This window comes from Fusarium redolens (genome assembly GCF_020744475.1).
Source record: "Fusarium redolens strain MPI-CAGE-AT-0023 chromosome Unknown BKA55scaffold_1, whole genome shotgun sequence".
NCBI lineage: Eukaryota > Fungi > Ascomycota > Sordariomycetes > Hypocreales > Nectriaceae > Fusarium > Fusarium redolens.
Genome location: NW_025763664.1, coordinates 2103377 through 2130531, shown reverse-complemented (window position 1 = coordinate 2130531; position 27155 = coordinate 2103377). Strand labels below are relative to the sequence as shown.

The window sequence follows — 27155 nt, the reverse complement described above, 5'->3', positions numbered from 1 at the left end:
TGCATCCCTAGGATCACGAAATGTACCAAAAGCCATGTGCATATCAATTTGCAACTCTGGGCTCATTGTCTGGGTGGCTGTTGTTCCCAGCCACGGCGTCCAGCGATCAATCGTGTGTACGGGTAATGTTCCTAATAATAAAAATAAAAATGCCCAGCTCCTGGGATCTTCCACAGAATCCAATCAACATCCAATGTCCTGCCGCCTCCTGTCTCCGGCCTTTTTAAGAGCCCCTTGACAACCTGGCATATAGCACTGGCTTCTTTCCGAATTATCCACCAAGTCCTTGTCCCTGGATTCTCGCTTGAGCCCAGTGCCGACGAGTGCGCCGTGCTCAGGCGGCCAAGATCAACGCAGTTGACATGGTCTCGGTGGATCTTCATAGAGCAGAACCCGAGATGATGTTGTTATGCCAGAACCAGAGCGTTTCGACAAGTGGCAATCTCGACATTTTACAGCCAGTCGTCAGTGCTCTCCTCAACGCAGAGGTCGTCTGCTAGACTGCATGACCCTGTCATTGGCTTCTTGGCTCTGTCGTGTCTCCTGGCACCACTTTGGCACTCAGATGAACCACGGCGCTACCCATAGCTGCCGTGAGGCTCTATTGTCTCATGTTTACTACAATGGATCTTGTGTCGTTGTCTTTCGAATTTGAGCATCGTCTCAGGTCAAAAAATATGTTTTACTCGATATTCCGACGCAATCACTGTTTGCTGCTCTCCTCATAGCCCACAGCTTATCCCTGTTCCGCCGTGGGATGCACCAAGCACCACCCAAGTGTCAGGTCATGTCATATCAGGTCACGCTTCAGCTACCCGCAGCAGCGTCATCCTCTGACAAACGCTTCCATCCAGTAACCTTATGTATCAACCCTCCAACATGTCGTGGCTACGGGAGCCGGTCATCATAGAAACTCTACCGGGCACACCATCACAACACACAACAGGTTTTTGTTTGGGATCTGGTGATTCCTTGCTCATCGATTTCTTCGACGTTACCTACCTTACCTAAGACCCAAAGTTCAAGGAGAGATTGGTCTGACCTGGTTTCAAGCCTAAACATGGCCCTATAGCGGCTGGGCGCTAGCGAAAACGTCGTATTAAACAGTATCCGCATTGTGCCCTAACTTGAGATGCTCTGGCGAATCAATCAATACGGTCTACTGAGGCAATGAACAGGTCCCCATAAAAGATACATTGCCATGCACGAAAGCTACCTTACTGGACTTGTGCACCAAGCGCATGCTTTCTGATTCCCAAGATAGTATCGGTACCTTACTTTGACCGCTAGACCCGCAATTCCTTGTCTCCACGACCCTTATTCGCCTGTTGTTAAGCTCACTCACTCTCGAGAATCACGATGAATAACGAGAATGCTACCCTGGAGATTGATCAACAGTCGAGCAAATGCAATCAAGAACCGGAGGTTGAACGGTCAACATATATCAAGTTGAATTATACATATATTTACCAAGTATTGGTTACACACGCACCTGTAGGCTGTTTCATTCCACATACTGAAAGTTATCTGCCCATTCACAGTGGATGCATAACAATGTCACAGTTCCGCGATGCCACATTCAGGCCTTGCATCATCAGCCACTCAGGATTCGTTTCCGGAATCGAGGGGCAGACCAGACTACTGATCAACCCCAGCCGTGGCTCACACGATCGCGCTCTCTCCCTCACCGTGCGCTCAGGTGACTCCCAGTTCAGCTACCGCCCTGACCAACTCAAGGTCAGTTTTGTGACAAGTTGGGAATAGTAGATCAGCCAGAGCCGCGATCACCAAGCCAGTTTGTGCCGTTTACCGCCCTGAAGCCTCCGATACCAGTGGACCGGCTTTTAGACTACAATACAGATGTTCATTCCTTCATTCCCTTGACTCAAGCATTCCGAGGCTAACCTACTGCTACTACTGAAAGCTAGAGACTTGGTTGGCAAGACACATACTATCTATCGTGGCGGATCAAAGCCGAGACAATAACAACTCTGTAGACAGAGGATACATGACCAGCGGCACGAGCGGTACAACCAATTCTCTGGATGTGCCAGAAGATTGTGTTCCAATCATATACAACGTTTGCTAACCCGAACCGGCTGATGGTGGCTTTGTTAGACGGGAGCCACCATAATGCCATCAAACTGAAGTTCATGTGCTTTATCAAAGAGCCTCGAACTCTGGTTCCGTTTCGGGCCCCTTCTTTTCGTTTGAGCTGGCTCCTGAGGCGTTATAATTTGACTGATATGATCTTCCCCGATCTCTCTCACCGTGTCGACTTGGCTCTGATCTACAGCCACCTCCTTTCGGAGAACCGTACACTAACCTCGCAAGAAGAACAAGAAGAGCAGGATGGTTCCAGTGCACAGCCGTGATCACCATGCATACATGGTCCGCGGCTGGTGGACAATGCAATCCAGGTCCACATGCCCATCAGCGCAACCACATTCAACCAGAGCCCTCCACATGCAGGATTTCGGGTTGTGGGACCAACCCTGCAGCCTCTTTGGCGTCTCCCAAGCATTGCGACGTGAAGATTACGGAGGATTTTTTGTTGAAGTCGATCGCCAGCGTCCAAGACGGACGGCTTCTCTCTTCAACAGTGTTGTATTGCCCCTTGGAACCCCGGAACAGAACCCGAAACAGCAGAGCGTTCGTTTCGGTTCAATGGCCATTGTGATGAAATTTCATCCGGGGCACACCGACATTCGATGTTGAGATTTCTCGGTTTTCATCCTTGATGAGCGAGGCTGATCCATTCTTCACTAGACCTGAGTCTGTTGAAGGGACCCTGTTCTATTCATATCGCGGCTTAAAATTCTGTCGCCTCTTTCAATACACTGCACCTGGGCTTACTCGTTTCACGCTTGATTGGTAGCCATTCACAATTGGACTCGTTTGTTGACAGCGAGGCTAGCCACTCCTATTCTGCTCCATCAAACTGCATCTTGAAGATCATGACTCATTCGCTATGAGGAATGGTTATCATTTTCCATCGCTGCACCATTATCAACAAAAGAACACTCGACCTCGGACCTACGTGTTTTAAAGAATGACTGCTCGCATATTTTCGCATATTGTCAAATAATAAGCTAGCAAGGCAGTTCCACAAGATGATCTTATTTGAGATTTCATGCGACCGTGCAATTTAACTTATCCTAGCGGTCCTTTGTTCTATGGTGATCCACCCTTCACTCTGTGGTTGCCGTGATTCGACCCGTGATTCTTCATGTGAGTGGGCTCTTGTAGAACCCGTTTTGACGTTTTGGTGGTCGATCTGATCAACCTCAAACGGTCGTTTCCCAATATGAACGATCATGTGCTGTTCACAAGCTTTTGTTCCATGCATTGGCCACAACGGTGCCCGTCCTATGTCTTGAACACCGCCACCGTTTCGAGTCAGATGATTTGGCGTCTTTTGGGTTCATTCCTCCTCATCTTGATCATCCCACTCGCACACTGGCGATCCCCGAGATACCGGTATCTTTTGCATGTTTCTGATATTAGTATCAATATCAGAGAGCGCGGACATCTCCTATGAGTTTCAGGCCTGGACCGCGGTTTTCTCTATAGGCTTTATGTTATAAGTATGGGGGTTCGCGAACAGAAGCTTTCGAATCAGTCCCATCGAAGACATAGTAGCTCGTACGATGATAGCTATCACCAGTTTCTGTGCCTCATTGTAAGGACGTCCAAGACAGATGGAACCGAAGTTCCCGTTTGCATGATCTCGTGCGCATGCGTGTCATGATCTTATACACAACCAACCTTGTTTAACCGCTTGTTCCGTTGTCTCCTCGAATTGGTCGAGTCAACAAGCTGTGTACCGTACATAAGTACATGATAGCATGAGTGCGTGGTATCTCATGCCGGTTGTCACACTTTTGTTGATCCTATTTGTCCTAGGGCAATGACGACTCATCTCGGAGACTCGAGCTTATCCTCGTCGAGAAACGAAACGAAACGAAACGTTGATGCAAGCCCCGCACCCTTGTAGATTCAGCCATGCCCATGTGCCATGCTTTCATGCCCACCACTTCTCTGATGGCACCCAAAACTCTCGGAACGACTTGTTTCTCATGTCTTTGTTTGGCTGGTGGTGTTTTAGACCCTTGTCCTGATCTTGGGCGCAAGCTAAAATACTTGGTTCAGGTTAGCCTGCTCAATGCTTGCCCTTGGCCCTATCAAGGCTATCATGCACCTGTGCCCGGCATGTGAGCGTGTACGTGATAAGGCAGAGATATTGTGAACCCAGGTCAACCAAGCCCGATTCGATAGAGATTCCATACCAAGCGGGGACTTCTGCATCTCGAATTTTCTTTCTTGTTGGCTGAGTTTTCTGATCTTGGATCAGACATGAGATCTTCGTATTGTTTCCCTGTTTCAACCTGGCACCCTCCTTGGTCTGTCAGCCCGTTTATCCATATCTTGTTTAACATGACTCTTGTCGCGTATACTGAGATGGCGGTGAGACTAAGCAAGAGTGCAATACGCTGTTGGAAACCATAGTTCGTTGCACCTTGTAGTTAACGTTGGGCGTAGAAGCCGATGCATAGTACATGTAATTGCCTCAGGAACGGTTTCATTGCGTCAGGATCGGATCTAAGCCTAGGTAGTCATCATGCAAACTCTATACAAGGTTGTCTCAACTTACAAGGTACCCGAGCGTCTTTAGGTCAGTTCTTCAGGTTGTTAGGGCTGTTGAACGGCCACCGAGGATCTTGGAGTTGATTGGAGCCTTCTTAGACGACTCCATATTGGTTCGGCCGTGTCAATGGATCTTTGATCGAACATTTGGATCTGCTTCGATGAATGTCTCCTCTAAAAAAGTGTTGCTTGGTATACCGCAACACTGTCTGTTCCGGCAGGCACCTGCCCCTGGTTCGACAAGTACTTGGTACAGTAGGTACATGTTTCGATCAGTGTCGATTTTGACCAAGATGTGTTCTGAAAAATGTCTGAAACCGACTGTCTATCGGTAGACGAAGAATGTTTCGTTTTATAAGGGTGTGTCCTCGTTTCTTGCAAGTGGTGCTTTATCTCCGGATATCGAAAGTTGGGCGTGTAAGTCAGGGGCTCTTGAACGGCGGAGAAGAAGGTGATTGATTGGAAGGAGTCTTAGAAACATTGTAAGGGCACTCTTTGATAAAGTCGAGTTCGTATTAAAGCTGGTTGGCGTTCGAAGTATGAGCTTTCGTGAATGCTTATGCAGTACAGTGGCTTTAACTTGACTTTGGCCCATTCGAAATGTGCTTAACGATCTGCAATAGGGTACTGGGACTTGTGATATTGTTGTAGGTTGATTCGGGAGCTGGCAGGGCCTTTGGGTTGTCTCGCCTTGGGGAGTTCTTCAACGTTTCAGGGGCCTCTTGAACATGTCTCCTTCAATTCATCCTAGAGACTTGTCACAAGCAGAGATGATTCAGCCCAATAAGACAAGGGAATGAACGATCTAGAAGGGATAACTTGATGATATGGTGTAATATCGTATGTGCGGGAGATCGAATCTTGGTGAGATCGATGTTTCACGATGACGGCGGACGACACGATTACTGCTCGAGGCAATGAGAGGCTCTGAACGAAGTTAGAAATGTTCTCGGTAGTCTTATTGAAAGGGTTGAAAGAGAAAGGAGAATCTTTTGGCAACTGGTGGATGTGTGAAGATCCCCTGTACCTGTCCTTAGCTTTCTGATCTCGACTCAGGTCTTGCAGTGCGTTTGTGAAGCCAAATACTATTCGCGAAGGAAGTAAAGAAAGTGAGGATGCTTTGAAGATGGTTTACTTGTGATGCTTCGATGTTCGTATGTTGCAAAGGGTTATGCGGTTGGATGCCGACCGAGAGCTCGAGTCTGGGAATTTACCACCTTTTCCACATTTGATGGAAAAGATGCATGTTGACAGGATGGTTAATGTTGCGATGCACTTTAAGATGGATGTATCTGTTGTTTGTTGCAGAACAGATGAATCTTTGGGTGTACAGTGAACAGTCAATGCAGGTCACCATGTTCGCAAGATGCAGAGTACAGCACATGAACCATCACCCAGTGCATTCTTTACATGCTTGTGCGTTTCTGGGGAACAGAAGCTCCTTATTAATATTTAGAGAGGACTATGGAGAGTACCGGACGCTAGAATATGATGCTGGGGCAGTGTTTGCTCCCTGCCGAGTCCCCTAAGCCATGCCCTGAGATTTAGGGGATGTATCACAGGCGATAGTTTTCCAGTGCCAGCACCACAGAACCACAGCTCACGCACATTATTGACTCTAGAGAAGCCGCGTATATAATTTATAGAGATGCATATACAATGTAATGCCAATAGTGGTCGAGTTACATAACACCCCTTGTTTTGTCTGATGTCTCATTTACACTTTGATATCCACTACAATTACTTGTTTACAGCTCTCTATTGTACTCTATTGTACTCTATTTCTTATTCAAGCCTGACACTTGGCTAGCAGTGCGAGTGCACTTGGGCGTTTGTATTCTTAGGCTCCCGTTCTAGGAGTTCGCTTCGTGGTGACGTGCCCGAGCCGCACTCCACAGCCTTTCTCCCGTCTTTCTGCGCCTCCACTCGCGTTGCAAACGCATCTTCACTAATGACCTAGTAGTTAATAAGTTGGCAGTGAATCACAGCCTCCTCATGCACTCGGAGTTGAGTATTTAATCCTCCCTCTCTCTTCTCTCTCTTCCTTTCTTGCTCCTATTTCTCTCTTCCTCTTTTCATCCACACCCTTCCTGCCTTTCTTCTTCCCTCACCCCAACATCTGCATTCCATCTTGGACTTCTCTTGGACTTTCCTTTCATCTTTCTTGACAAACTCGCTGTTCTTATACGGCAAAACCTTCAACCATGTCTAGACGCAAGTCAAAGGCTAGACCTTGGAATAAGAACAAACGAAATGTCCCTGGCAACATTCCTGTCAACTCGACTACTGACACAAACTCCGAATGGAACACAAACGCTGGGTGGACCCAGACCACCAAAGCCAACTATCAACATGTTCATGAACCTCTCATGGAGGTGACTCCTATCTGTAAGCCTGAGTATCGAGGACCCTATGGCCCCAAGGAGTCTCGAGAGCGCCTGGAGTCGAAAGGCTACCATCCCTTGATCACTAGCATGACCAAGGAAGAGGTCGAGGCCTCTTACGGCGAGAAACGTAAGAAAAGTCTTGATAAGCCAAGCTACTCGAAATATATCCATGGGAAGAAAGAACAAGGCTTCGAGGGTCGTTACACTTCCGACAAGAATCTGCTCATCAAGGCAACCGAGTCCTCCTTTGAGAGCAAGGATGAGACCACCGAACTCATCAAGGAAGTTTTCAATGGGACACACCCCCAAGGTCTTCTGATTGCACAGCATCTTGCTTCGCTCGGCATCAAGCAGCTTGAGAAGCTTGCTCTCACTCGCCCACGAGAATGGGATACCCTTTCCAAGGGTATGGCCATTTGGGATTTCACTACCAACAAGTTCCATGGCGAACCCTCAGGCCACGTTTTCTTGTGTCTTTTCCCAAAGATTTCTCAGGGAGCTTTCAGCAAGTCGCCTGCTCATGAGGAATCGCGAGAACAGGAAGTACTTGCTCGGGAGAATATCATCAGGATGATCAGGTGGATTTTCGCCCAATGTGGTCCTACAGAGCTACCCGCTTGGCATCTGGAAGAAAAAATCAAGATGCAAACCGAGGGGCCGAGTCCTGAAGTCCTGCGCTGTCTCACCACAGGCACAAAGCCACCACCGGTTGTGGTCAACATGACTAGATCCATCCAAGACATCAGTGAACTCCGCCACATGATGGGAGATCATGTCGACCAACCCGAGCATCTCGACTATTACATTTCCAAGCAAGTCGCACTGAAGAACATGTTCGGCCTACGTAAGTTTCATTGCATTCTACATCTGTGCTTTCACTCACAGATCATAGTCACAAACATCTTCAACAGAAGAACAAACATTCGCGTTCTTCACTTTCAGAAAACGCCGCTTCTTGACCGACGACTGGTGGCCTGCATCTTGCGTGCTTGTCCCCATATCACCACACTTGGCATCTATCAATGCCCCCTGATTCACTTCGGGGATGTCATCTGCCTTTTGGATCTTATCCATGAGGTCAATTTGGACCGCGGTAGACAGAGCTTGCCACTGGTAGAAGCCTTGGACTTTTACCCTCTATACCATGCTGGCATGCCCTTCAAGGTACCCCCTAGCGAAAGACTCTCCAAGGCGGAGATGGACCGTGGTATGGAGCCCGAGACAAGGGAATTCCATGGATACGGCATCACTTGGACCTACATGCCCAACGAGGTCCTTCAGCGAGGCGTTTTTGCAATCCTCTTGAAAGCTGTTCTAAAGGCTCGCAAGATGGGCATCCGTCTTCTGATGGATAAAGACGCAGCCTTCATGAGGTACCTCTCGGATGTTCCCATGCTACCCGGTATCATTTTCCAATTCCTAGACGGGTTGTACCGCTATCTTGATCTCAAAGAGGCTGGATCCGAAGACAACACCGCCATGAAAAGAGCGAAGTACGACATGATCCTGGCCGTACGCACCGGCCTACAGTCACCGTATCGCAACACTTTCGACCCCTCCGACGACGTTACCCGACAGGTCACCTCACTCTTTTGCCGTTCATGTGGGTATGAAATGTTGGATATTTTCTTCTGCAACCAGCAAATGCGATTGCCAGCTCATCGACGAACCTGCGCTGGATGTGACTTCCAGGCTTGCCTCGACAAACAGAGCGATCATCTAAAGCATCATGAGTTAAAATTGATGGGACTTTTCTTAGAGACGGACTGGGACCCCAAGGGTTTCAACATTGATGCTCCGGTCCATGACGATGGCCAAGAACTTCTTTCTTTGCACACCCGAGAAACCACACGCGACCCGCCCCCTCCGAGGGTGCACCTCCCAAATGGTGAATTCGACCAGCCGTCGTACCAAGAGCAACTTGTCTGCGAGCATAAGCAAAACAACGACTGTCTCCAGGGCCTGCCCACTCTTCAGGGCTTGCTCCTACAAAAGAACGCCGAGAAGGAGAAGGCAAAAAACCGGGCTCTCCACATTGATGCATGCCGAGCCCTGTCGATCATCATGAATCTCCGCGACCTCGAGCTTGCTGAGCACGAGAACAATCACGGTGTCGGTGGTCATTTTTGTGAAGGGCAGGGCTGGCGTCCTCTCTCCAGAGGCTTCAGAATGAAAGGTGTAAGCCACACATTCGAGTCAGCCACGAAGGCGGCCGAAGACCTCAAGATGAGGGCCGACATTGCAGAAGGTCGACGATCGGAGCAGGAGGCTGCGGGATTTTGGTGATCCTTGGAAAAACACATCTAGGTCAGCCCTTGAACTTGGGAATTCGCGGAACGTTTCGTTGTTTTTTATTTGTTGGTACATGGCACAATGCAGAACCCAGGATGCGGTTTTGCTTACGATACTAAAGAACTTGTTGATAGCTACACGGAGGACAGAACGAGAGCTTTTGAGAGAAAATGGACGCTGGCTATAATGGGAGAACGGGCACAGCTTGGGATAGTTGGTGCTAAGATAGCTATTTTCTGATCCGTAGCCTCAATCGAGTTCATAGAGCAAGCCGAAGACTTGTGAAATGTCGTGAAGACTCTAATGCACCATGGCGAGAATTCATTATAATGAGTCTGCAAAGACACAATGATCTTATCATCAGGATATGAGGTTTATGGAGTAGATAGAGGTTAAAGGTAGAAAGTAGGAAAAGTGGATTCTGGGGTGATTTAACCACACGTGATTCGACGATTCGGCACTTGAAGCAAACCTCAACTGTTCAAGGATAGAACCTCTCTCTGACCAGAGTCGTACACCTCAGAATCAACCACGATGGCTTCATTTCTTCGTGCTTTCTCGCTATCAGCGAGATCATTGACTCCGAGCAATGCCATGGGCGCTTTTGCGACCCGCGCCAACTGGTCGCTCTTTGCCAGCCCCTCCACGACGCCCATCTCTCGAGCACTCGGAAATGGGTTGATGCAACAGACTCGCGGCATGAAGGTTCACAGTTCGGTCAAGAAGCGATGCGAGCACTGCAAGGTGAGCGAGGGCAGTCAGAAACTTCGGCTGCTGGTCAAGGGCGAGACTCGGGCAGAACTGATACTCGATAGGTTGTCCGACGGAAAGCCGGCAAACGACATAACGGATACTTGTATATCATCTGCAAGGCGAACCCTCGACACAAACAACGACAAGGTTAATTCCGAATGACGAGATACGGGAGGATATGTACGATATGTGTGAACGAACTGCGGATCGGACATTTCTAGATGGGGCGACGAGAAACATTATGCGTGATAGAACGAACGAAATACTGGGCGATTCTTTCAGTGAGAAGCCTTGAATAAACTTTCTATGGAACTTGAGAAAAAGACGACAGCGTTGGGACTGAAACTGTGCGTCATGTATAACTACACCTACATTTACAACTGCTGCGCTACATACCATCGATATACCTCTCCATGCCTTCCCATTCCGTCTTGCCAATTGAGAGGAGATATCGAACGTGTGACTTGGAGAGAATATTCAGTTAGTGGATCGAGACGCGAGTGACGGAAACATACAGCGTCTGTTACGTTGCGACGCCGTTCAAATTCGTCGCGGGCGTATTTTCGAGACTCGGCTCTTGTTGTAGGATCAGCAATCTTTTTTGTCCCGCGGAGGATAGTGCGGTAGAAAGCCAAGACTCGACCTCTTTGAACGAACTAGATTCGATTCTATCAATATTTGACATCATCAACATGTATAAAGCCTGAGGCTGTAGATCATACCTGGTCGAGACTTAATGTTGGCTTGAGACGAGAACCGCCTGGTCGGGTGGCATAGCCACGGCTGAATGTCAGCAAACGAATGCTGAGGGCCATTCCACCAACTTCTACCTCGTTAAATGAGGAACAATGAATTTTGACATTCCTTGAAGTTGAGATTTTGATGATGAAAAGCTTCAAACGGTGCTTTCTCATCATGTCGGACGAACCTCGGCTATCTAGAGGGTCTGGTCTTTCCGGTTCATTCACCCCTTCATGTTGTTAGTGGAAGGTGTGACCAGGTTTGACAGACATAGGTATCTAATATTCTTATTGGATTTTACCATTTCAATATCTCCATCCTTACTTCTTCATCAATGTTCTTTGGCATCGAAACCTCACATTAAAAATATGACAGATACGAATGGCACAAAAGAACCAAAGAGATTGGTTGGAAGAAGACGTCAACGACCGGAAAACCCAATTGAGACGGCCAATAAGATCGAAGACGATGAATTTCTTACACAATATGTGAAGCCAAGGTTAGTTTACGTGTTTAAGTATCAGACAAGTCCAGTTAAACAATAGAGTTGTATGTAGTGGTGAGGGTTGGTCAGAATGGAAACACCCACAAGATGAAGCAACCTATACCATGAGCCTCATGCGTCCTACTTGCATGAGCGATGAAGACCTGGAGGCATGCTACAACTTGGTAGAAGAAACAAGCGGCGAAGATTATCGCAGTTCGTCTCTCGGCTGGCATCCGGCCACCAAGAAGAAGGAGATGCGGTCTCCAGATCTGCGATACATCCTTGTGAAAGACAGCGACGACAACATAAAAGGCTTCACATCTTTTATGCCCACATTTGAGAACCACGAGCCGGTGGTCTACTGCTATGAGATACATCTGAAGCCAGAGCTACAAGGGTGAGTCAGCCAAGATGACCGTTCCTGAGACCATCCGCATTTCAATGGGGATTCGTCGATCGTACAGGAGTGTACCACATATAGACCACGGATGACCGTTGAGCTAACAGATATCCAATAAAGAACAGGTCTCGGCAAGAAGCTTATGGGCTACTTCATGGACGTCGCAGAGAACATACCTTCGGTTGAAAAGGCCATGCTCACGTGTTTTATAAGCAACAAATCTGCCCTCAAGTTCTACGAGAAGCTAGGATTCTCAAAAGACGATTACTCACCGAGGGAGCGAAAACTACGAGGAGGAAAGGTGGTGATACCAGATTATGTGATACTCAGTCGACAAACAAACTCTAAAAGAGTCGAGGCTTCGCGGGCGCACGAGCCTGGACCTCGATGAAAAACGCTATAGATACAAACCCGGATTTTATCTCGTTGCGATTGAAAGGCAGCTCGTATTACTATGTGCGGCCACGGCCGCTTGGTGTAGAAACGGATTGCAGTCGCGTTTCCTTTGCACCACTACTATACAATCATATTTGGGGTTACTAATTGCAACGATAATTCGACATAAAAATCCAACTTGGGCATTTTTTGTTGAGTTACCTATTCAGGTCCGCTTCAGCCGCAAATACCAAGCATTGCATTGCCCCATCTTCAATGAAACACTATCACTCTGGATGACCTAGCTTTTAAAGGGATGTCTGTCTTTTCTAAGAATATCATCGTGGAATGATCTTCGCAGTGGTGGCCGAACTTTGTCTAGTCTGACCTATTGAAGCCCAAGCTGAGATTTGTCCTCAACACCCTTTTGACTCCGACTGGATACGACTGCGAGAGCTACCCAATTCAATACTGATGGCCTCATGATAAGCGGTTCAACTAACCAGCTTGGGCGGCATTAATCTTCTGTAGCTGCAAAGATCCCTTCACCAAGGCTGACACGCTGGGGGCCTAGGACCTTTTTGCTAGCACACTCCACTACCACACTACAACCATGTCAGCCCTAGGACGCTAATCAGGAGCCGTGGCTGAACTACCTTTTCTAGCACGCAGCTCTACCGTGAAGCACCGCACTTGGAAGTATTCTGCTTGCTGGGTTTGTGCAGAGTTGTACAAGTTGCACAGCCAGCTTGTGAGACATAGCGTTGGTGCTAATGCGGTAGCTGCATGCAACCAAGGGATGATTTTCCATCATGTTTCTAAGCCAGAGGCGTCAGACGGCTTGTAGCTAGGCTCCGCTGTTGACCCTGTCCTGTCATTGAAATGAAGGGCGACCTAGCTAACGTGGAGGCTTAGAGCTGAAGCTCTGAGAGGAGAGAGCTTGCTTGTGATACGCCAGCCTGAAACGAAAGGCGAGTACCGTGCCGAGACTGTTGATTGTCCGTAGGTGTTTCTCTCATAAGGCGCCGTTACCGTCCGCCTGGCCACTGTTCCTCTCTCTCTTCCTCCCTTCAACCCACACTCCTTCTTCTTGGCTCAAATTCTGTTCAACTTATAATCAATTACTTGGTCAATTGACTCACGCATCGTTCCACAATGGCCCAGCAGTACTCTCAGGGACCCAATGTCCAGAACCAGGAATGGCAGAACAACCTCTGCAATTGCTCGCCCTGCGACTCTTGTCTGCTCGGCACTTTCTGCCCCTGTATCCGTATGTGATCTCTGGGACGAACTGATTACAATTGAAAGGCTAACAGTTCTCGTCATAGTCTTGGGTAAAACCGCCGATCGTATGAGAGACCCTACTATGCAAACTGCCGATACCTGCAACAGCGATGCTCTCATCTTTTGCGCAATCAACTGCGTAACTGGCTGCGGTTGGATGTAAGACGCATACCAATGTCTTGTTCAAGCTGTCAACTAACACGCGACTTCTAGTTACTCCATGATGAAGCGTGGTGAAATCCGTGAGCGATTCGGCATCAAGGGTAGTGGCATGAACGATTGCTGCGTCAGTTACTGGTGTCTCTGCTGTGCTCTTATCCAGCAGGACAACGAAGTCAAGTCTCGCCTCTCTCAGGGACCTATCACCCAGGGCTACCAAGCTCAGAAGGAGGGTATGCACATGCCGACTTCTCCTCCTGCACAGCAGCAGCAGCAGCAACAACAGCAGCAGTATCAACAGCAGCAGTATCAACAGCAGCAGTATCAGGATCAGAAGCCCAACCCCCAGCAGCAAGCCCCTCAGCCCGATTATCAGCTTCCTCAGCACGGTTACCAGTCTCCTCAGCCTCAGGGATCCTATCCTCCACCTCAGCAGACTTACAACCCTCAGCAGCCCCAGTATTAAGCCATCCGGCCAGGGGAGTGTACAGCAAGATGGAGCCTTATACCGATATGACACCACAAAAAGAAAGAGATACATGTGAAGGGAGAGATCAGAGAAATGCCTGGCATGTGAATTTACTTTGAGCGCGGACGGGTACGCGCCAACGGATTGTACCTATATACCCAGTGACTAAGACGGTCATTTCTTATTTTTCCATCATTTATTTCGATGTACTATTTGCTTCAATGAATAATCTACTGTTCAACCTTCTGTTGTATATAAAAGCGTCACACTTCTTCTCTCATTCTCTTTTAAATTACCTAGTTCAGCGAAGGAATACGAAATGGAGAATCAGCAGACAATATTAATGAAACTCTAAAAAAAAATTAAAAAAAAACTTCACGCTTCAGCAAGTTCAGCTCAAGAGACCCTTGCAAGCTATCATTTATGATTCCACTTGACATTCCCCTTCGAGGCATGGTTTTGTTTCGCTATGTCATGATGCTTTCCAGGATTACAGTCTGTGCACTTTAATATATCGGCGATTTCCATATTACGGAGCTATTCTGATGCTCAGAATCACAATTTGTGAGGTCAGAGTACAGATTATCAGACATAAGCCATACTTGAAAACTTGTTGGTCCACTCGCTCAATGATATATACAGTTACGGACTGGTGCTGACGTTAATTTCCCCTTCTGATCCTCGCAAGACATATCACAACTCGGACAGACCGGCAGCACTTCAGTATCCTGGGGGTATCAATAAAATTTCATTCATGACCTCTGTCCCTGTCGTTTTTTCAGACTGACAGCAAAACGCCCACGCCGCACCTCTATAGTGGTTGGACAAACGCCTATTCAGATCTACGGTTATAGAGGCTCTTTACCCTCAACCCAAATGAAAAACCTTCTGAATCTTGTGCCCAAATCCCCAATGCAATTGAATGCATGTAAACAAACCAACCCATTTTCCCGTATGCCTTTCCATCATCATCCCATCATTTTTTCCCCAAGCATATATCATTACGCATAAAGCTTCTTCTCATAAGACTCCATGTTGACGTTGCCCTCCAACTGGGCGCTGGCTGTTCGGAGCTCGAAGCGCAACTCACCAGCCTCGGCACTCTCGTGCATAGTCTTAAGGCTGGTCATACCACTGTCCTGGAGAGAGTGCTTGAGGCCAGCAGCGAGGTAGGGAACAAACTTGTTGATTGAACTATTACATGTTAGCACTCACGGTTCAATTCGGCTTCGGGTCATGACTTACCCTCGGTGAGCAACAGCGCCAGAGACACCCTGAGCAACCAGAACGCTGTCACCCTCAGAGAAGTAACGGGCGGTACCAGCATTGCTCTTCTGACTATCCTTGCCACCGTTGCCGGCCTTCTTATCCTGCATGGCATCGATACTTCCCATGCCTCGGTAAGCCTTAACAAGCTTACCCTCACGGGAGACGAAAGAAGTGCCGGGAGACTCAGTGGTACCAGCCAAGAGACCACCCATCATGATGGTAGAAGCACCCAGAGCAAGACCCTTAACGATGTGGCCAACGTTCTGGATACCGCCATCGGCAATACAAGGAACACCGAAGCGGGCAGCGAAGCGGCTGACGCTGTAGACGGCAGCAGCCTGGGGACGGCCGACAGCCATAACCTCCTGGGTGATACAGGCAGAACCACTGCCCATACCGATTCGGAGACCGTCAACACCAGCGGCGATCAGAGAAGCAGCCTGCTCTCGGGTCACGACGTTTCCGCCAATGACATCGACACCAGGGAACTCACTCTTCACCCACTTGATCATCTCAATCTGGTACATGCTGTTACCCTGAGAGCTGTCAAGGATAACGATGTCAAGGCCGGCGTCAACCAGCTTCTTGAGGCGAAGCTTGTCCTCGGGGCGAGTGCCAATGGCAGCAGCGCAGAGGAGCTGCTTGCTGTCGGGAAGCTTGGAGGCATTGGGGAAGTGCTGGTTCTTGGTCAGATCGGAGCGAGAGATCATAGAGACCAGGTTGAAGTCCTTGTCGACAATAGGCAGCTTGCCCTTCTTGGACTTGGAAAGACTCTTATTGGCTTCGAGGAGAGTGACGTGCTCGGGAGCAGTGACAAGGTCAGTAACCATGACATTGGAAACGGGCTGGTCAAGGTCCTCCTCGAACTGGAGGTCTCGGTTGGTAACAATACCAAGCAGCTTGGAACCAAGCTTGCCGTCGGCTAAATTTTTCTTGTCAGCCCAATATTCTTGTGCGGGGCAATGTGACCATAGTAGAAAAAACAACGAGTTGTGGTGATTGATCATAGTAAATAAAGTCCCCATGACTGTAGTCTATACGGTGGAACGAAAGTTATATAAAAGGGTGTATAATCATGCAATCTTGTGAGAGGTGTGTATGTTGTATAGCACTTACCAGTAACTGGGAAACCACCGAAACCCCACTTCTCCTTCAGAGCTTTGGCCTCACCAACAGTGGTGTTGCGATCAATGACGATGGGGTCAAGGATGAAACCGTTTTCGTATCGCTTAACCTTGCGGACCATATCGGCCTGAGCCTCAGGAGAGCAGTTGTGGTGAATAACACCGAGACCACCCTGGAGAGCCATGTGGATAGCCATCTCGTGCTCTGTGACAGTGTCCATGGGAGACGAGACGAAGGGAGTCTTGAGAGTGATGCGCTTGGTGATGGGCGCATCAAGAGTGACCTCAGAGGCAGCGAAGCCAATGTAGCCGGGGAGAAGCAGGAAGTCATTGTAGGTAAGACCACCGTGCTTGGTCGTGTCCATAAGCTCGTGGATGTCGAGGCCATCCTTCTGCTTGTACTCCTTCAGCACCTCAAGGGCTGTGGTGTAATCAAGGACTGAGGCAGACATGACTGGCAGATAAAAGAGTAAATGACGAGAAGAATGGAAATGTGAGGTCGAAGGCGAGTTGAGTCGATGAGCAAGCTCTGGCCTTTAGTATCGACTGCTAAGATTGATAGAACGCTTCTTCCCGAAAGAAAGAAAAGAGAAAAGAATTGATGGTGCTGCCTCGAAAACTTTTTTATGGGACGCGGGACCCTGCAAGGTGAGGGGCGGCTTGGAGGGGCAGTTGCTTCTCTGAATGGATGAACTTGGTCAAGGCTCTCGAGGCAGGTGGAGCCAGCCTCTTTTTTCTTCGAAGCTTTGCTAGTTTTTCTTGCCGAAATCGCTAAAATTAATAAGCTCTTTATCACCACTTTGGAATTGGCCTACCCTGCAGTTGTGATGTTGAAGTCGGATCATGAATGAACTGGTGTGACTCATATTGAATAAGGTAAATGCTCATGAATTTGGCAGGTTGTATTACAGCCTTGAATATGGAGTTGTCAATCGTGACAAACCCTTCATAAGCTGAAGTAGACCTTGACTACCACGTCATTACTCCATCGAGTTTCAAGACCCAATTCCTTCCAGGCTTTTCCGATGTCGATCTCAAGTACGCGAGTATCTACATTAGAAATGGCCACAGTATGCAAGGGTATCACCTTTTCTTGAATCGTGATCAGGAAATCCCCTTCAATCGTCAAAGAAGGGAGCGTAGAGACATAGATCCCTAAAGGTTGTCAGATTTCAGCCATCATGAAGAAACAGTAATACTTCTTACCTAGGATGCCGAATGCTTTAACTCGCGTATCAACCAAAGCACGGCCATTCTCTCGCTCTTGAACATCACTCATCAGGATCGCTGCTGCACCAGCCATTTTGCCCAACAGGCCCAAATTCGAGACCACAACATTGCCATGCTTCTTGCTGGATAGGCGAGTTAGAGGAAAGGCGGAGAGGATCTCATACCCTCTGACAGGCAATGAGATCGTGAATAGTGACTCTGGGCTTTCGACCTTGGCAGGCTGCGAAACCTTGCCCGTCGTATGAGCACGAACCACATATTGAAGATCGTGAATCACACCGGGGAACGCTGAAAGGGAAACCAATTCAGTCAATGGCCGAGAGGATATATTGAAAATGGCCATAATGGGGCTTCCGGCATGTGAGGCTCCTGAATCATGATTAGTTCACACTACTCGCTCCCCCTTCAAATATTTCTCACCATGATAGCTTCCAACCTTGAGGAGTAAATCATCGTCGTATCCGATATATGGGTCAACAGCCTTCCCCAAAGAGCTTGGCCGGAATATGACAGTCTTACCCCGCGGGGTACGGCCACTCATTTGTTCAATAAGATTCATGTCATGCTCACCAGGAACATCAGTGATATAGATCGGACCTCCGCTCACACATCTGGCCGCAGCATGGAATCCGGAATACTCATGAACTGTTTGGAACATATCCCAGTCCGGAAGCACATTTAGATGCTGCATGAAAATAGCATTGTGCGCATTTGTCCACACGTGCCAAGGATGTGAAGCAGGAATCTCAGGGAAGAAGTCGTCAGAGTTTCGCACAAGAATAGTAGGCCGATTTGTTGGCATCTGCGAGTGGAAGAGTGCCTCCGGGAACTGCGACATACAGGATATTGCCTTGGCACTAAAGTGACGAAGCGTCGAGATGGTCCACGCATCGAGGTACGTATTGATCAGGTCTCGGCGAGGGGAAGCTTCAATCCATGTATCGATCATAAACTGCGCGTCTGTCTTGACAGCATCGATACCGGCATCCGAAAGGAACCGATAAAAGTCATCATAGAATCGATTCACATCTTCTTGTGCGACCACCGTCATCTTCCCACCCAAAGGAAGATTTCGACGGTCAGCATCTTCCCGTGTCACTTCGATAGTCTTGTATGTCTTGGCAAGCTTGCCGTCAGGGGCAATACCACCCCAGTAACCCAGGAGGGCATGCCAAACAGCAATGTGTTGAATATGTGGATGGTTCTGTCGAATATGAGATATAGTGGATTTCAAGCCTTTGGGGAATGCCTTGGGCTCTGCTTCAAAGTCGTTCCAGCCGTATTGAAACTGGCTGGGGCCGCGATAATCGATCGACTGCCAGTTATCATCGATGATAAGACTCGATACCTGGATATTGTGCTCAGAAAGCTTATCAAGAGCATCAAATATTTTCTGGTCTGTCAGTCGTTGCCCTAGAGCGTTCCATGTACCTGTAAATCATTAGTTCGTGGTCTTTCAAATTCGACTATACTCAAGAACACACAGAAACCGAGTCCATCAAACCAGTATTCGAGCCACTCTGGTTTAAAGTCATTCTCCAATGCGGATAACTCCTGGGACCACTCATCACTGGCCTTCTTCGTTCCCGCAACCATATCTCGAGCATGATACATCACAGATGCAATGGCGCAGCCGAAGTCATCTCCAACCGAAACAAGAATAGCAGCCTTTTCTTCAGAGAGACCGTCATTTCGGACCTGAATTGTCAGAAGTTGCAGGAAACTGTATCATACACACTTACGTGAACCTGAAGCTTCCCATTGGGCTCGCTTCGAAATACTGGCAAGACATGACTGACACCGCCGACGGCAAGGAACACGAGGTTTTGACCTTGGGGGCTTAAGAAGCAACAGAGAATGGCATCTTTATCGAGGTTAAAGTGAGAGCGTCCATGGCGAGGTGCAAGCCAGGGTGACCATAGTCGGACAAGCGAAAACCATCTATGTCCCGTCAGATAAGATGGTCGCCAATGGACTTTCGGTATGTCGTCGTGTTACTCAGCTGAACTTACCTGACAAATGAGCCCCAGGGAGTACCAACAGTGATATCTTTGTACGTAGATTCATCGCCATTGGAAGGTGGAATGACTGCTTCAAGTGACCAAAGTGAAGTTCTAGGTGATTGACTCAAGCGTGACTTGACACTCCAGTCTTGAGAGTTAAGATCAGGGATTAAATCAGAGAGATCACCAGACGAAATACTGTCAGAGGCATTGGCAATCAAGCCATCATTGAGACCCTGTTCATCGCGGATCCATCTCCAGTCTGCATCAGGACTATGTCGAAACTTGAGAGTGAACTGCACAGATGCTGTAAACGAGAAGGAAGACGTGAAATAGAAACGTGACATAGAATCATCCAATACTTGGAGAGTTTGAGGACCCCCAATCTCTTTGATAGAGGCTACCTCCAAGTCCTTCCAATCTGAGCCGTCTACTGAGTGCCATACTGAGACTTCCCATGGCTCATTGGCTCGGAGCTTGGGTATCTCAAGAACGGCCGTCAAGGTGACCTCTGTGCCCTGGATAGGTGTTACTTTCCCGAGAGGCGGGAAGCTTTGCAAAACGACCTTCATATCTTCAGCAACAGGCGGCGGTGAAGGCTTCTGTTTGGCGATGTAAATTGCCTGGAAGACATCGCCAAAGTTGTAATTGTCAGAAGGCATCGCAGCGAAATAAGAACAAGAGGAGCAGACTTTTGAAATAGGTTTATTTAGCCAGTTGACTGAAAAGGTCAGACTTCTCATGTATGAAGCTTAGTGAATTTTTCAAACGTGAAAATCAATTTGCAACAGGCATAAAATCACATCAACAAGTTTGATGTTGTGTGACGATGTTCGTGTTTACAAGGCATTGTCATAGAAGCTCACGAAAACGGGCAGGCGGTGGATTATAGTGGAGTTTCTGTGGAGTTGGAAGTGGTTAGTAATGAGCGCCTCTCATTGGCTCCGGTATTGCTTTCGAGTCGTTCTGATTCGGGGACGGCCGGAATGACTAAGCCTTCCGCCTAATTGCTCAGGCTGCAAATTATCTCAGTAAAGCTTCTAGCCGAGCCAGATCGAAAGATTTCATCAAACCACTCAATTCAGCGTCGACCCTCCAAACCTGCGTCATGGCGTCCCGGAGACTGGCTTTGAACCTCTCGCGAGGTCTGCGAAACCGTGCTGGTCTTTCGGCCGCCGCTCCTTTCACACGAGGCTTTGCCACTCCCTCTACCGTCGGCAAGACTCAGACTTCAACTCTTAAGAATGGATTGACTGTGAGCATCATCATCCGAGGTCAATTGGCCTCGACAACCACTTCGGAATGCCTTCCTGACACGCCCTTCCAATAGGTCGCTACCGAGCACTCGCCCTTCGCGCAAACGTCGACCGTCGGTGTCTGGATCGATGCCGGTTCCCGGGCTGAGACTGACGAGACCAACGGTACCGCCCACTTCCTTGAGCATCTCGCTTTCAAGGTTCGACAACCCATCAATTGGCCGAGACCAATCGTTAACAATGCATTCAGGGTACCGCCAAGCGAACTCAGCAGCAATTGGAGTTGGAGATTGAGAACATGGGTGGTCACCTGAACGCCTACACTTCGGTCAGTCGGATGAAGGGATATGGGATTGTCTGATGCTAACGGCCGTCCAGCGCGAGAACACCGTCTACTTCGCCAAGGCTTTCAACTCTGATGTTCCCCAGTGTGTCGATATTCTCTCCGATATTCTCCAGAACTCCAAGCTCGAGGAGTCTGCCATCGAGCGTGAGCGCGACGTTATTCTCCGAGAGTCCGAGGAGGTTGAGAAGCAGGTCGAGGAGGTTGTTTTCGACCACCTCCACGCTACCGCTTTCCAGCACCAGCCCCTTGGCCGCACCATCCTTGGCCCTCGACAGAACATCCGCGATATCACCCGAAAAGAGCTCACCGATTACATCAAGAACAACTACACTGCTGACCGTATGGTTCTCGTTGGTGCCGGTGGCATCCCTCACGAGCAGCTCGTCGAGCTCGCTGAGAAGCACTTCTCCGGTCTCCCCTCAAGCGCCCCCCAGACCAGCGCCTACCTTGCCTCCAAGCAGAAGGCTGACTTCATGGGCTCTGATGTCCGTGTCCGAGATGATGCCATGCCTACTGCTAACATCGCTCTCGCCGTTGAGGGTGTGAGCTGGAACTCCGAGGACTACTTCACTGCCCTCGTTGCTCAGGCTATCGTCGGCAACTACGACAAGGCTGTTGGCCAGGCTCCCCACCAGGGCAGCAAGCTCAGCGGCTGGGTCCACAAGCACGATCTTGCCAACAGCTTCATGAGCTTCTCCACCAGCTACAACGACACTGGGTAGGTCTTGATGTCATACTTTGAATTTTGAGGTAACTAACTTGTCATAGTCTCTGGGGTATCTACCTTGTTTCTGACAAGCCTGACCGAGTTGACGACCTCGTCCACTTCGCTATCCGTGAGTGGATGCGCCTCTGCACCAACGTTAGCGCCGCCGAGACCGAGCGTGCCAAGGCTCAGCTCAAGGCCTCCATCCTCCTGTCCCTCGACGGCACCACAGCCGTTGCTGAGGACATCGGCCGACAGCTCGTTACCACTGGTCGCCGCATGGCTCCTAATGAGATTGAGCGAAAGATTGATGCTATCACCGAGAAGGATATCATGGACTTCGCCAACCGAAAACTTTGGGATCGGGATATTGCTGTTAGCGCTGTGGGAACTATCGAGGGTCTCTTCGACTACCAGAGACTTCGCAACACCATGAAGCCCAAGTTTTAAGGTAGAGAGGGCCGATGGGATTGTGAAAATCGAAATAAGGGTATAGAGTGTATGAGATACCGTTTACAGGCCTAGTGTACCATAAGATTTCCTCTGTTCATGCTAGGTAACACGGAGTTGTGATAATTATGCCTTGACTGTACTGCCATCTGTAGCTAATTGCAATTTTGTCATATCGCGTCTGTGATCCTTTTGATGTAGCGTCTATGATCCCCCCTTGGATTAAAATGTAATGTGTCATGATCATTGATTAGATGAGAAGATGGACACCTAGCCCTCCTCTGCCATCTCCTCGTCGACATCCTCGCCAAACATGTCCTCGACTGTCCCGCCCTCAACTCCATCTCCGCCGATATCTTCAGGTTCAGGGCCCTCAATACCCTCCATGGCATCACCCCCTTGATCCTCTTCCTCATCGTCCTCTTCATCCCATACATCCTTCAGACCCCAACTTGTGCCACTCAGTACGAATCGTTCACTTGGTAGTCGCACACCCCATTCACTGGGCACAATTTTAGGCAGTGCCACCTTATTGCGTTCGCGCGCAAGTTCTTGCATGTAGTCTTTACTAATCCCCCCACCTGCGTTTCCTCCGCGGAACTGGTAGCTGAGTCGCGCAGCAATGGCGAGCTTAACGGCATTGGCTGTGACTGCAGCGTCGCCTGCAGGTGCTGAGATTGCTCCAGCGTTTGCTGATGGCTTAGAGCCGGCCTGTGTGACATATGGGTCGCCGGAAAGATGTAGCGCATCGCTAAGAACAGATGAGGTATGGCGGTAGGCGAAATCGAGAAGGAGAAGGGGAACGCGTGGCTCGTAAGCAGTGACGCCTTGCGACGTCAGTAGGAGCTCGATAAGCCTCGAGTCGCGCGGTCGAGGAGCGGTTGTTGATGGCGCAGGAGGAGGTGCGTTCTGTGAGGCCGCAGCAGCGGGTTGACTAGAAGAGGTCGCAGTGGTCTGTGTGTTTGGTACTGTTTGCGAAGTGCCTGCTGATGAGGCGGGAACCCCGTTTGTTTGTGGTTGACTTGATGACATCTTGATCGATGCTGCAATGCTTCGGATTGGGTATCTCGGATGCGACTGTTCGTGAAAGGCTTAAGGCGATGGCACGCGAAGCATTCAAGTTCGTGTTTGGCAAGGCTGAGAGACGCCTGTACAATGGATGAGTCGAGTTAACACAATGTAATTGATGTATGTGAGTAAGAGTACTTTTATAGTTCGGAAAAGTGTAGTATAAGTTAAAGTGCTAAGCCGAGAGCTTATTGACCCTCGAATTATTTCCTTTGCGACGGTGAAGTCGCATGCCGTGTGCTGTAGCCGGAGGTTTTGATAATCCGAGACGTGATGTGGTGACGATAAGTGCACAGACCACACCTTAATCCTTGTGCACTCATTGCGATGAAGAGCTTTCCTAAAGATCAAAGTCACAAGAGTGAAAAGGTCAAAACAAAAATATAATAACTATAGATGGCAGAGGATGGCGAGTGAAGTCTATTTAATATTAAGTATGGCGTGAGAATGGCAGGAGCACATTCTTGACCCTCTCTTTCCTCATTATCATATGTATCTAGGTAGGTAGCCAGGGCGCTGGCGGAAGCCGGATTTCAAGCAAGGAAAGAATGATGGAGGGGCAATGAGTAAAGAGTGCCCCACCATTTGTCGCCGATGCAGGAGGACTCATAGTCATCACCTCAACTTTTTCTCAGGCGATCGATCTTGACTCATTAACAACTCGATTTAACAACCTCCATGCTAAGCTTTCGACTATAATCGACACCAATTGAATTCATCTCGCTCATTAAAAACATGGAGACGACTCTACCGCTGCCGTTCTTGGTGAGCATTGCCAGCCCCAATGACCAGGCTACCAAGGATGGCCTCACTCGTCAAGAGATTGCTCTCCTGGGAGCTCCTTTCTATGAGACAGCTTCTAAGGACTGGGGTCGCCCCAGTGCCGGTACCAATGTTCACATGGACGCTACAAGTTTAAGTAACCCTGACGATGTGATTGTATTGCTTGATGGCGGGGTTCGAACGGTTTTTGTTCCCTCAGAGTCCTACTCAGAGTATACAGAATATGGCGCAAGAGTCATTCCCACTGTTTCTTCCCTTAACATTTCCTCAGCTTCCGCAAATGGTCTACTGGTGAAGGATTTCGACATTTCATCGAGCGACGTCGACAAGTTTGTTGAGGAGGCATCAGCCCAGAAGATCAAGAGCCTTTACATTAAGCCAGCTCCCAAGACCGATATCGAGAAGTTTATCGAAATTGCCAAGAAGGCCAATGCCATCCCCATTATCCCTTCTACGGGATTGACGACCGACAAGAACGATTCGAGCCGACTATTGTTATCTAAGATTATTGCATCATATTGGAAATCCGATCGACCTGACGGCCTTATTCCTACCGTGGTAACCGATGATGCCGGTATCGCGTTGGGTCTCGCATATACCAGCGAGGAGAGTATTATGGAGGCTCTTAGAACACAAACTGGAGTTTACCAGAGTCGCAAACGTGGTCTTTGGGTGAAGGGACTTACTTCTGGTGACACTCAGGAACTGTTGCGAATTGGTCTCGACTGTGACAACGACACTCTCAAATTTGTGGTCAATCAGAAGGGTCGCTTCTGCCACCTGCAGCAGTTTGGTTGCTTTGGAGACCTCAACGGCATCTCGGCACTTGAACAGACACTCAAGTCTCGCAAGGAGTCTGCTCCTGAGGGTTCTTACACAGCCCGCTTATTCTCCGATGAGAAGCTCCTGCGAGCAAAGATCATGGAGGAGGCAGAGGAGCTCTGTGATGGAAAGACCAAGGAGAACATCGCTTTTGAAGCTGCTGATTTGATCTACTTTGCTTTGACTAAGGCTGTTGGCGCAGGTGTTAGCCTCGCAGACATTGAGGCTAACCTGGATGTCAAGAGCTTGAAGGTCAAGAGAAGAACCGGTAATGCCAAGGGCAAGTGGGCTGAGAAGGAGGGTATCAAGTCCGATGTAGCCCCTGTGAAGCCTTCACAGCCAGCAGTCGAGAAGCCAGCTGATGGACGTATTGCTATGGAGCGAGTTGATGCCTCAAAGATCTCTGAGGCCGATCTCGTAGAGAAGCTCAAGAGACCTTCTCAGAAATCCCCTGACGCCATCTTGAAGATTATCCAGCCCATCATCGAGGAGGTACGAACTGGTGGCGACAAGGCTGTTCTGTCTTACACCCACAAGTTTGAGAAGGCCACTTCATTGACATCGCCTGTGCTGAAGGCTCCCTTCCCCAAGGAGCTTATGGATATCTCGCCTGAGACTATTGAAGCTATTGATGTCTCTTTTGAGAATATCCGAAAGTTCCACTCTGCACAGCAGGAGGAGAAGTCTCTCCAAGTTGAGACTATGCCTGGCATTGTCTGCAGCCGCTTCTCGAGACCTATTGAGAGAGTCGGTCTTTACATCCCTGGTGGAACCGCTGTTCTTCCTAGTACTGCTCTGATGCTTGGAGTTCCAGCTATGGTGGCTGGTTGCCAGAAGATTGTATTCGCCTCACCTCCCAGATCTGATGGCCGCATTACCCCTGAGATTGTCTACGTCGCTCACAAGGTTGGCGCTGAGAGCATTGTCCTGGCTGGTGGTGCTCAGGCTGTTGCCGCCTTGGCTTATGGTACGGAGAGCGTCACCAAGGTTGACAAGATTCTTGGACCTGGTAACCAATTTGTGACTGCGGCCAAGATGCACGTCAGCAACGACACCAATGCTGGCTGCGGTATTGATATGCCTGCTGGACCCTCTGAGGTTCTTGTTGTTGCTGACAAGGATGCCAACCCTGCTTTTGTTGCCTCCGATCTTCTTTCTCAAGCCGAGCATGGTGTTGACAGTCAGGTTATTCTGCTTGCTGTTGACCTCAGCGAGCAGGAGCTCCAGGCTATCGAGGATGAAGTCCACAAACAAGCCCTTGCCCTTCCTCGTGTCGATATCGTCCGAGGATCTATCGCTCACTCTGTCACTGTCCAGGTCAAGGACATTGAAGAGGCCATGTGCATTAGCAACGAGTATGCCCCTGAGCATCTCATCCTTCAAATCAAGGATGCTGAGAAGGCTGTTGATCAAGTCATGAACGCTGGCAGTGTGTTTGTTGGTCACTGGACTCCTGAGAGTGTTGGCGACTACTCTGCTGGTGTCAACCACTCTTTGCGTAAGTTCTCCGTTTAGTTTGTGACATGATGATTGGTGCTAACAACTTTCACAGCCACTTATGGTTTTGCTAAGCAATACTCTGGTGTTAACCTAGGCTCGTTCCAGAAGCACATTACCAGCTCCAACCTCACTGCTGAAGGTCTAAAGAATGTTGGTACTGCCGTTATGCAACTGGCCAAGGTCGAGGAGCTTGAGGCTCACAGAAGGGCTGTGGAGATCCGACTTAACTATCTGAAGCAACAACAGTAGACTGGGACAGACAAAAATGGCAGAAAGGCGTATGTAGAGAACAAATGGGTTTCTTTTGGGATAGGGGCGCGGACTTGGGAATAGATGTTGTTTCAATATGCACAAGCTTGACAGACAACGGGGGCTTAAGATTAAAATGCAGCTTGCTCAAGTAGTATTTTTTAGCCTGACAAACAACCAAAACTTTTGTCTGTACAGAATGCCATGATGTAATCACTACAAGTACAATGAAATGCTCAACGCCGCGCTATGCCTCAATATGTAAAAACCCTTTCTTCTTCCGTTCACCTTTATCCGTCTCCTCTTGTTCGTTCATCTGAAACTCCCGCCATCCATGTCTATGAAAACCAACCCA

The 27155-nt window shown here is 48.8% G+C and overlaps 10 protein-coding genes across 10 annotated transcripts; 6 read left to right on the top strand and 4 right to left on the bottom strand.

The window, feature by feature from the left end:
• Positions 1 to 6851: 6851 nt before the first annotated feature.
• BKA55DRAFT_496968 (uncharacterized protein) lies at positions 6852 to 9320 on the top strand (the record flags this gene model as incomplete). The annotated part of the gene is made up of 2 exons (XM_046186415.1): positions 6852 to 7878; positions 7927 to 9320. 2 exons carry the CDS (start codon positions 6852 to 6854, stop codon positions 9318 to 9320), a joined length of 2421 nt encoding a protein of 806 aa, XP_046056425.1.
• Positions 9321 to 9860: 540 nt separating this feature from the next.
• BKA55DRAFT_499001 (ribosomal protein L36-domain-containing protein) lies at positions 9861 to 10231 on the top strand (the record flags this gene model as incomplete). The annotated part of the gene is made up of 2 exons (XM_046186609.1): positions 9861 to 10070; positions 10142 to 10231. The coding sequence occupies 2 exons, from the start codon at positions 9861 to 9863 to the stop codon at positions 10229 to 10231; spliced, it is 300 nt and encodes a 99-aa protein (XP_046056424.1).
• A 236-nt stretch (positions 10232 to 10467) lies between these two features.
• BKA55DRAFT_682742 (uncharacterized protein) lies at positions 10468 to 10894 on the bottom strand (the record flags this gene model as incomplete). Its single annotated transcript, XM_046198402.1, has 3 exons — positions 10468 to 10542; positions 10595 to 10735; positions 10802 to 10894. The coding sequence occupies 3 exons, from the start codon at positions 10892 to 10894 to the stop codon at positions 10468 to 10470; spliced, it is 309 nt and encodes a 102-aa protein (XP_046056423.1).
• A 294-nt stretch (positions 10895 to 11188) lies between these two features.
• Positions 11189 to 12098, top strand: BKA55DRAFT_495684 (acyl-CoA N-acyltransferase; the record flags this gene model as incomplete). The annotated part of the gene is made up of 3 exons (XM_046186301.1): positions 11189 to 11319; positions 11366 to 11704; positions 11828 to 12098. The coding sequence occupies 3 exons, from the start codon at positions 11189 to 11191 to the stop codon at positions 12096 to 12098; spliced, it is 741 nt and encodes a 246-aa protein (XP_046056422.1).
• A 1139-nt stretch (positions 12099 to 13237) lies between these two features.
• Positions 13238 to 13991, top strand: BKA55DRAFT_498894 (PLAC8 family-domain-containing protein; the record flags this gene model as incomplete). Its single annotated transcript, XM_046186595.1, has 3 exons — positions 13238 to 13352; positions 13411 to 13525; positions 13580 to 13991. 3 exons carry the CDS (start codon positions 13238 to 13240, stop codon positions 13989 to 13991), a joined length of 642 nt encoding a protein of 213 aa, XP_046056421.1.
• Positions 13992 to 14995: 1004 nt separating this feature from the next.
• Positions 14996 to 16839, bottom strand: BKA55DRAFT_682739 (IMP dehydrogenase/GMP reductase; the record flags this gene model as incomplete). The annotated part of the gene is made up of 3 exons (XM_046198401.1): positions 14996 to 15188; positions 15240 to 16185; positions 16380 to 16839. 3 exons carry the CDS (start codon positions 16837 to 16839, stop codon positions 14996 to 14998), a joined length of 1599 nt encoding a protein of 532 aa, XP_046056420.1.
• A 494-nt stretch (positions 16840 to 17333) lies between these two features.
• On the bottom strand, positions 17334 to 20282 carry BKA55DRAFT_498948 (glycoside hydrolase superfamily; the record flags this gene model as incomplete). Its single annotated transcript, XM_046186600.1, has 6 exons — positions 17334 to 17542; positions 17594 to 17986; positions 18038 to 19048; positions 19102 to 19315; positions 19360 to 19558; positions 19630 to 20282. The coding sequence occupies 6 exons, from the start codon at positions 20280 to 20282 to the stop codon at positions 17334 to 17336; spliced, it is 2679 nt and encodes an 892-aa protein (XP_046056419.1).
• Positions 20283 to 20577: 295 nt separating this feature from the next.
• BKA55DRAFT_549210 (Metalloenzyme, LuxS/M16 peptidase-like protein) lies at positions 20578 to 22503 on the top strand. Its single transcript, XM_046191188.1, has 5 exons — positions 20578 to 20875; positions 20951 to 21076; positions 21127 to 21204; positions 21255 to 21940; positions 21991 to 22503. The coding sequence occupies exons 1-5, from the start codon at positions 20729 to 20731 to the stop codon at positions 22376 to 22378; spliced, it is 1425 nt and encodes a 474-aa protein (XP_046056418.1). The 5' UTR covers positions 20578 to 20728; the 3' UTR covers positions 22379 to 22503.
• Positions 22504 to 23662, bottom strand: BKA55DRAFT_549208 (transcription initiation factor IID, 31kD subunit-domain-containing protein). Its single transcript, XM_046191187.1, has one exon. It carries the CDS (start codon positions 23408 to 23410, stop codon positions 22649 to 22651), a length of 762 nt encoding a protein of 253 aa, XP_046056417.1. The 5' UTR covers positions 23411 to 23662; the 3' UTR covers positions 22504 to 22648.
• Positions 23663 to 23990: 328 nt separating this feature from the next.
• Positions 23991 to 26979, top strand: BKA55DRAFT_549206 (histidinol dehydrogenase-domain-containing protein). The gene is made up of 2 exons (XM_046191186.1): positions 23991 to 26549; positions 26604 to 26979. Exons 1-2 carry the CDS (start codon positions 24182 to 24184, stop codon positions 26798 to 26800), a joined length of 2565 nt encoding a protein of 854 aa, XP_046056416.1. The 5' UTR covers positions 23991 to 24181; the 3' UTR covers positions 26801 to 26979.
• The last annotated feature ends 176 nt before the right edge of the window (positions 26980 to 27155 follow it).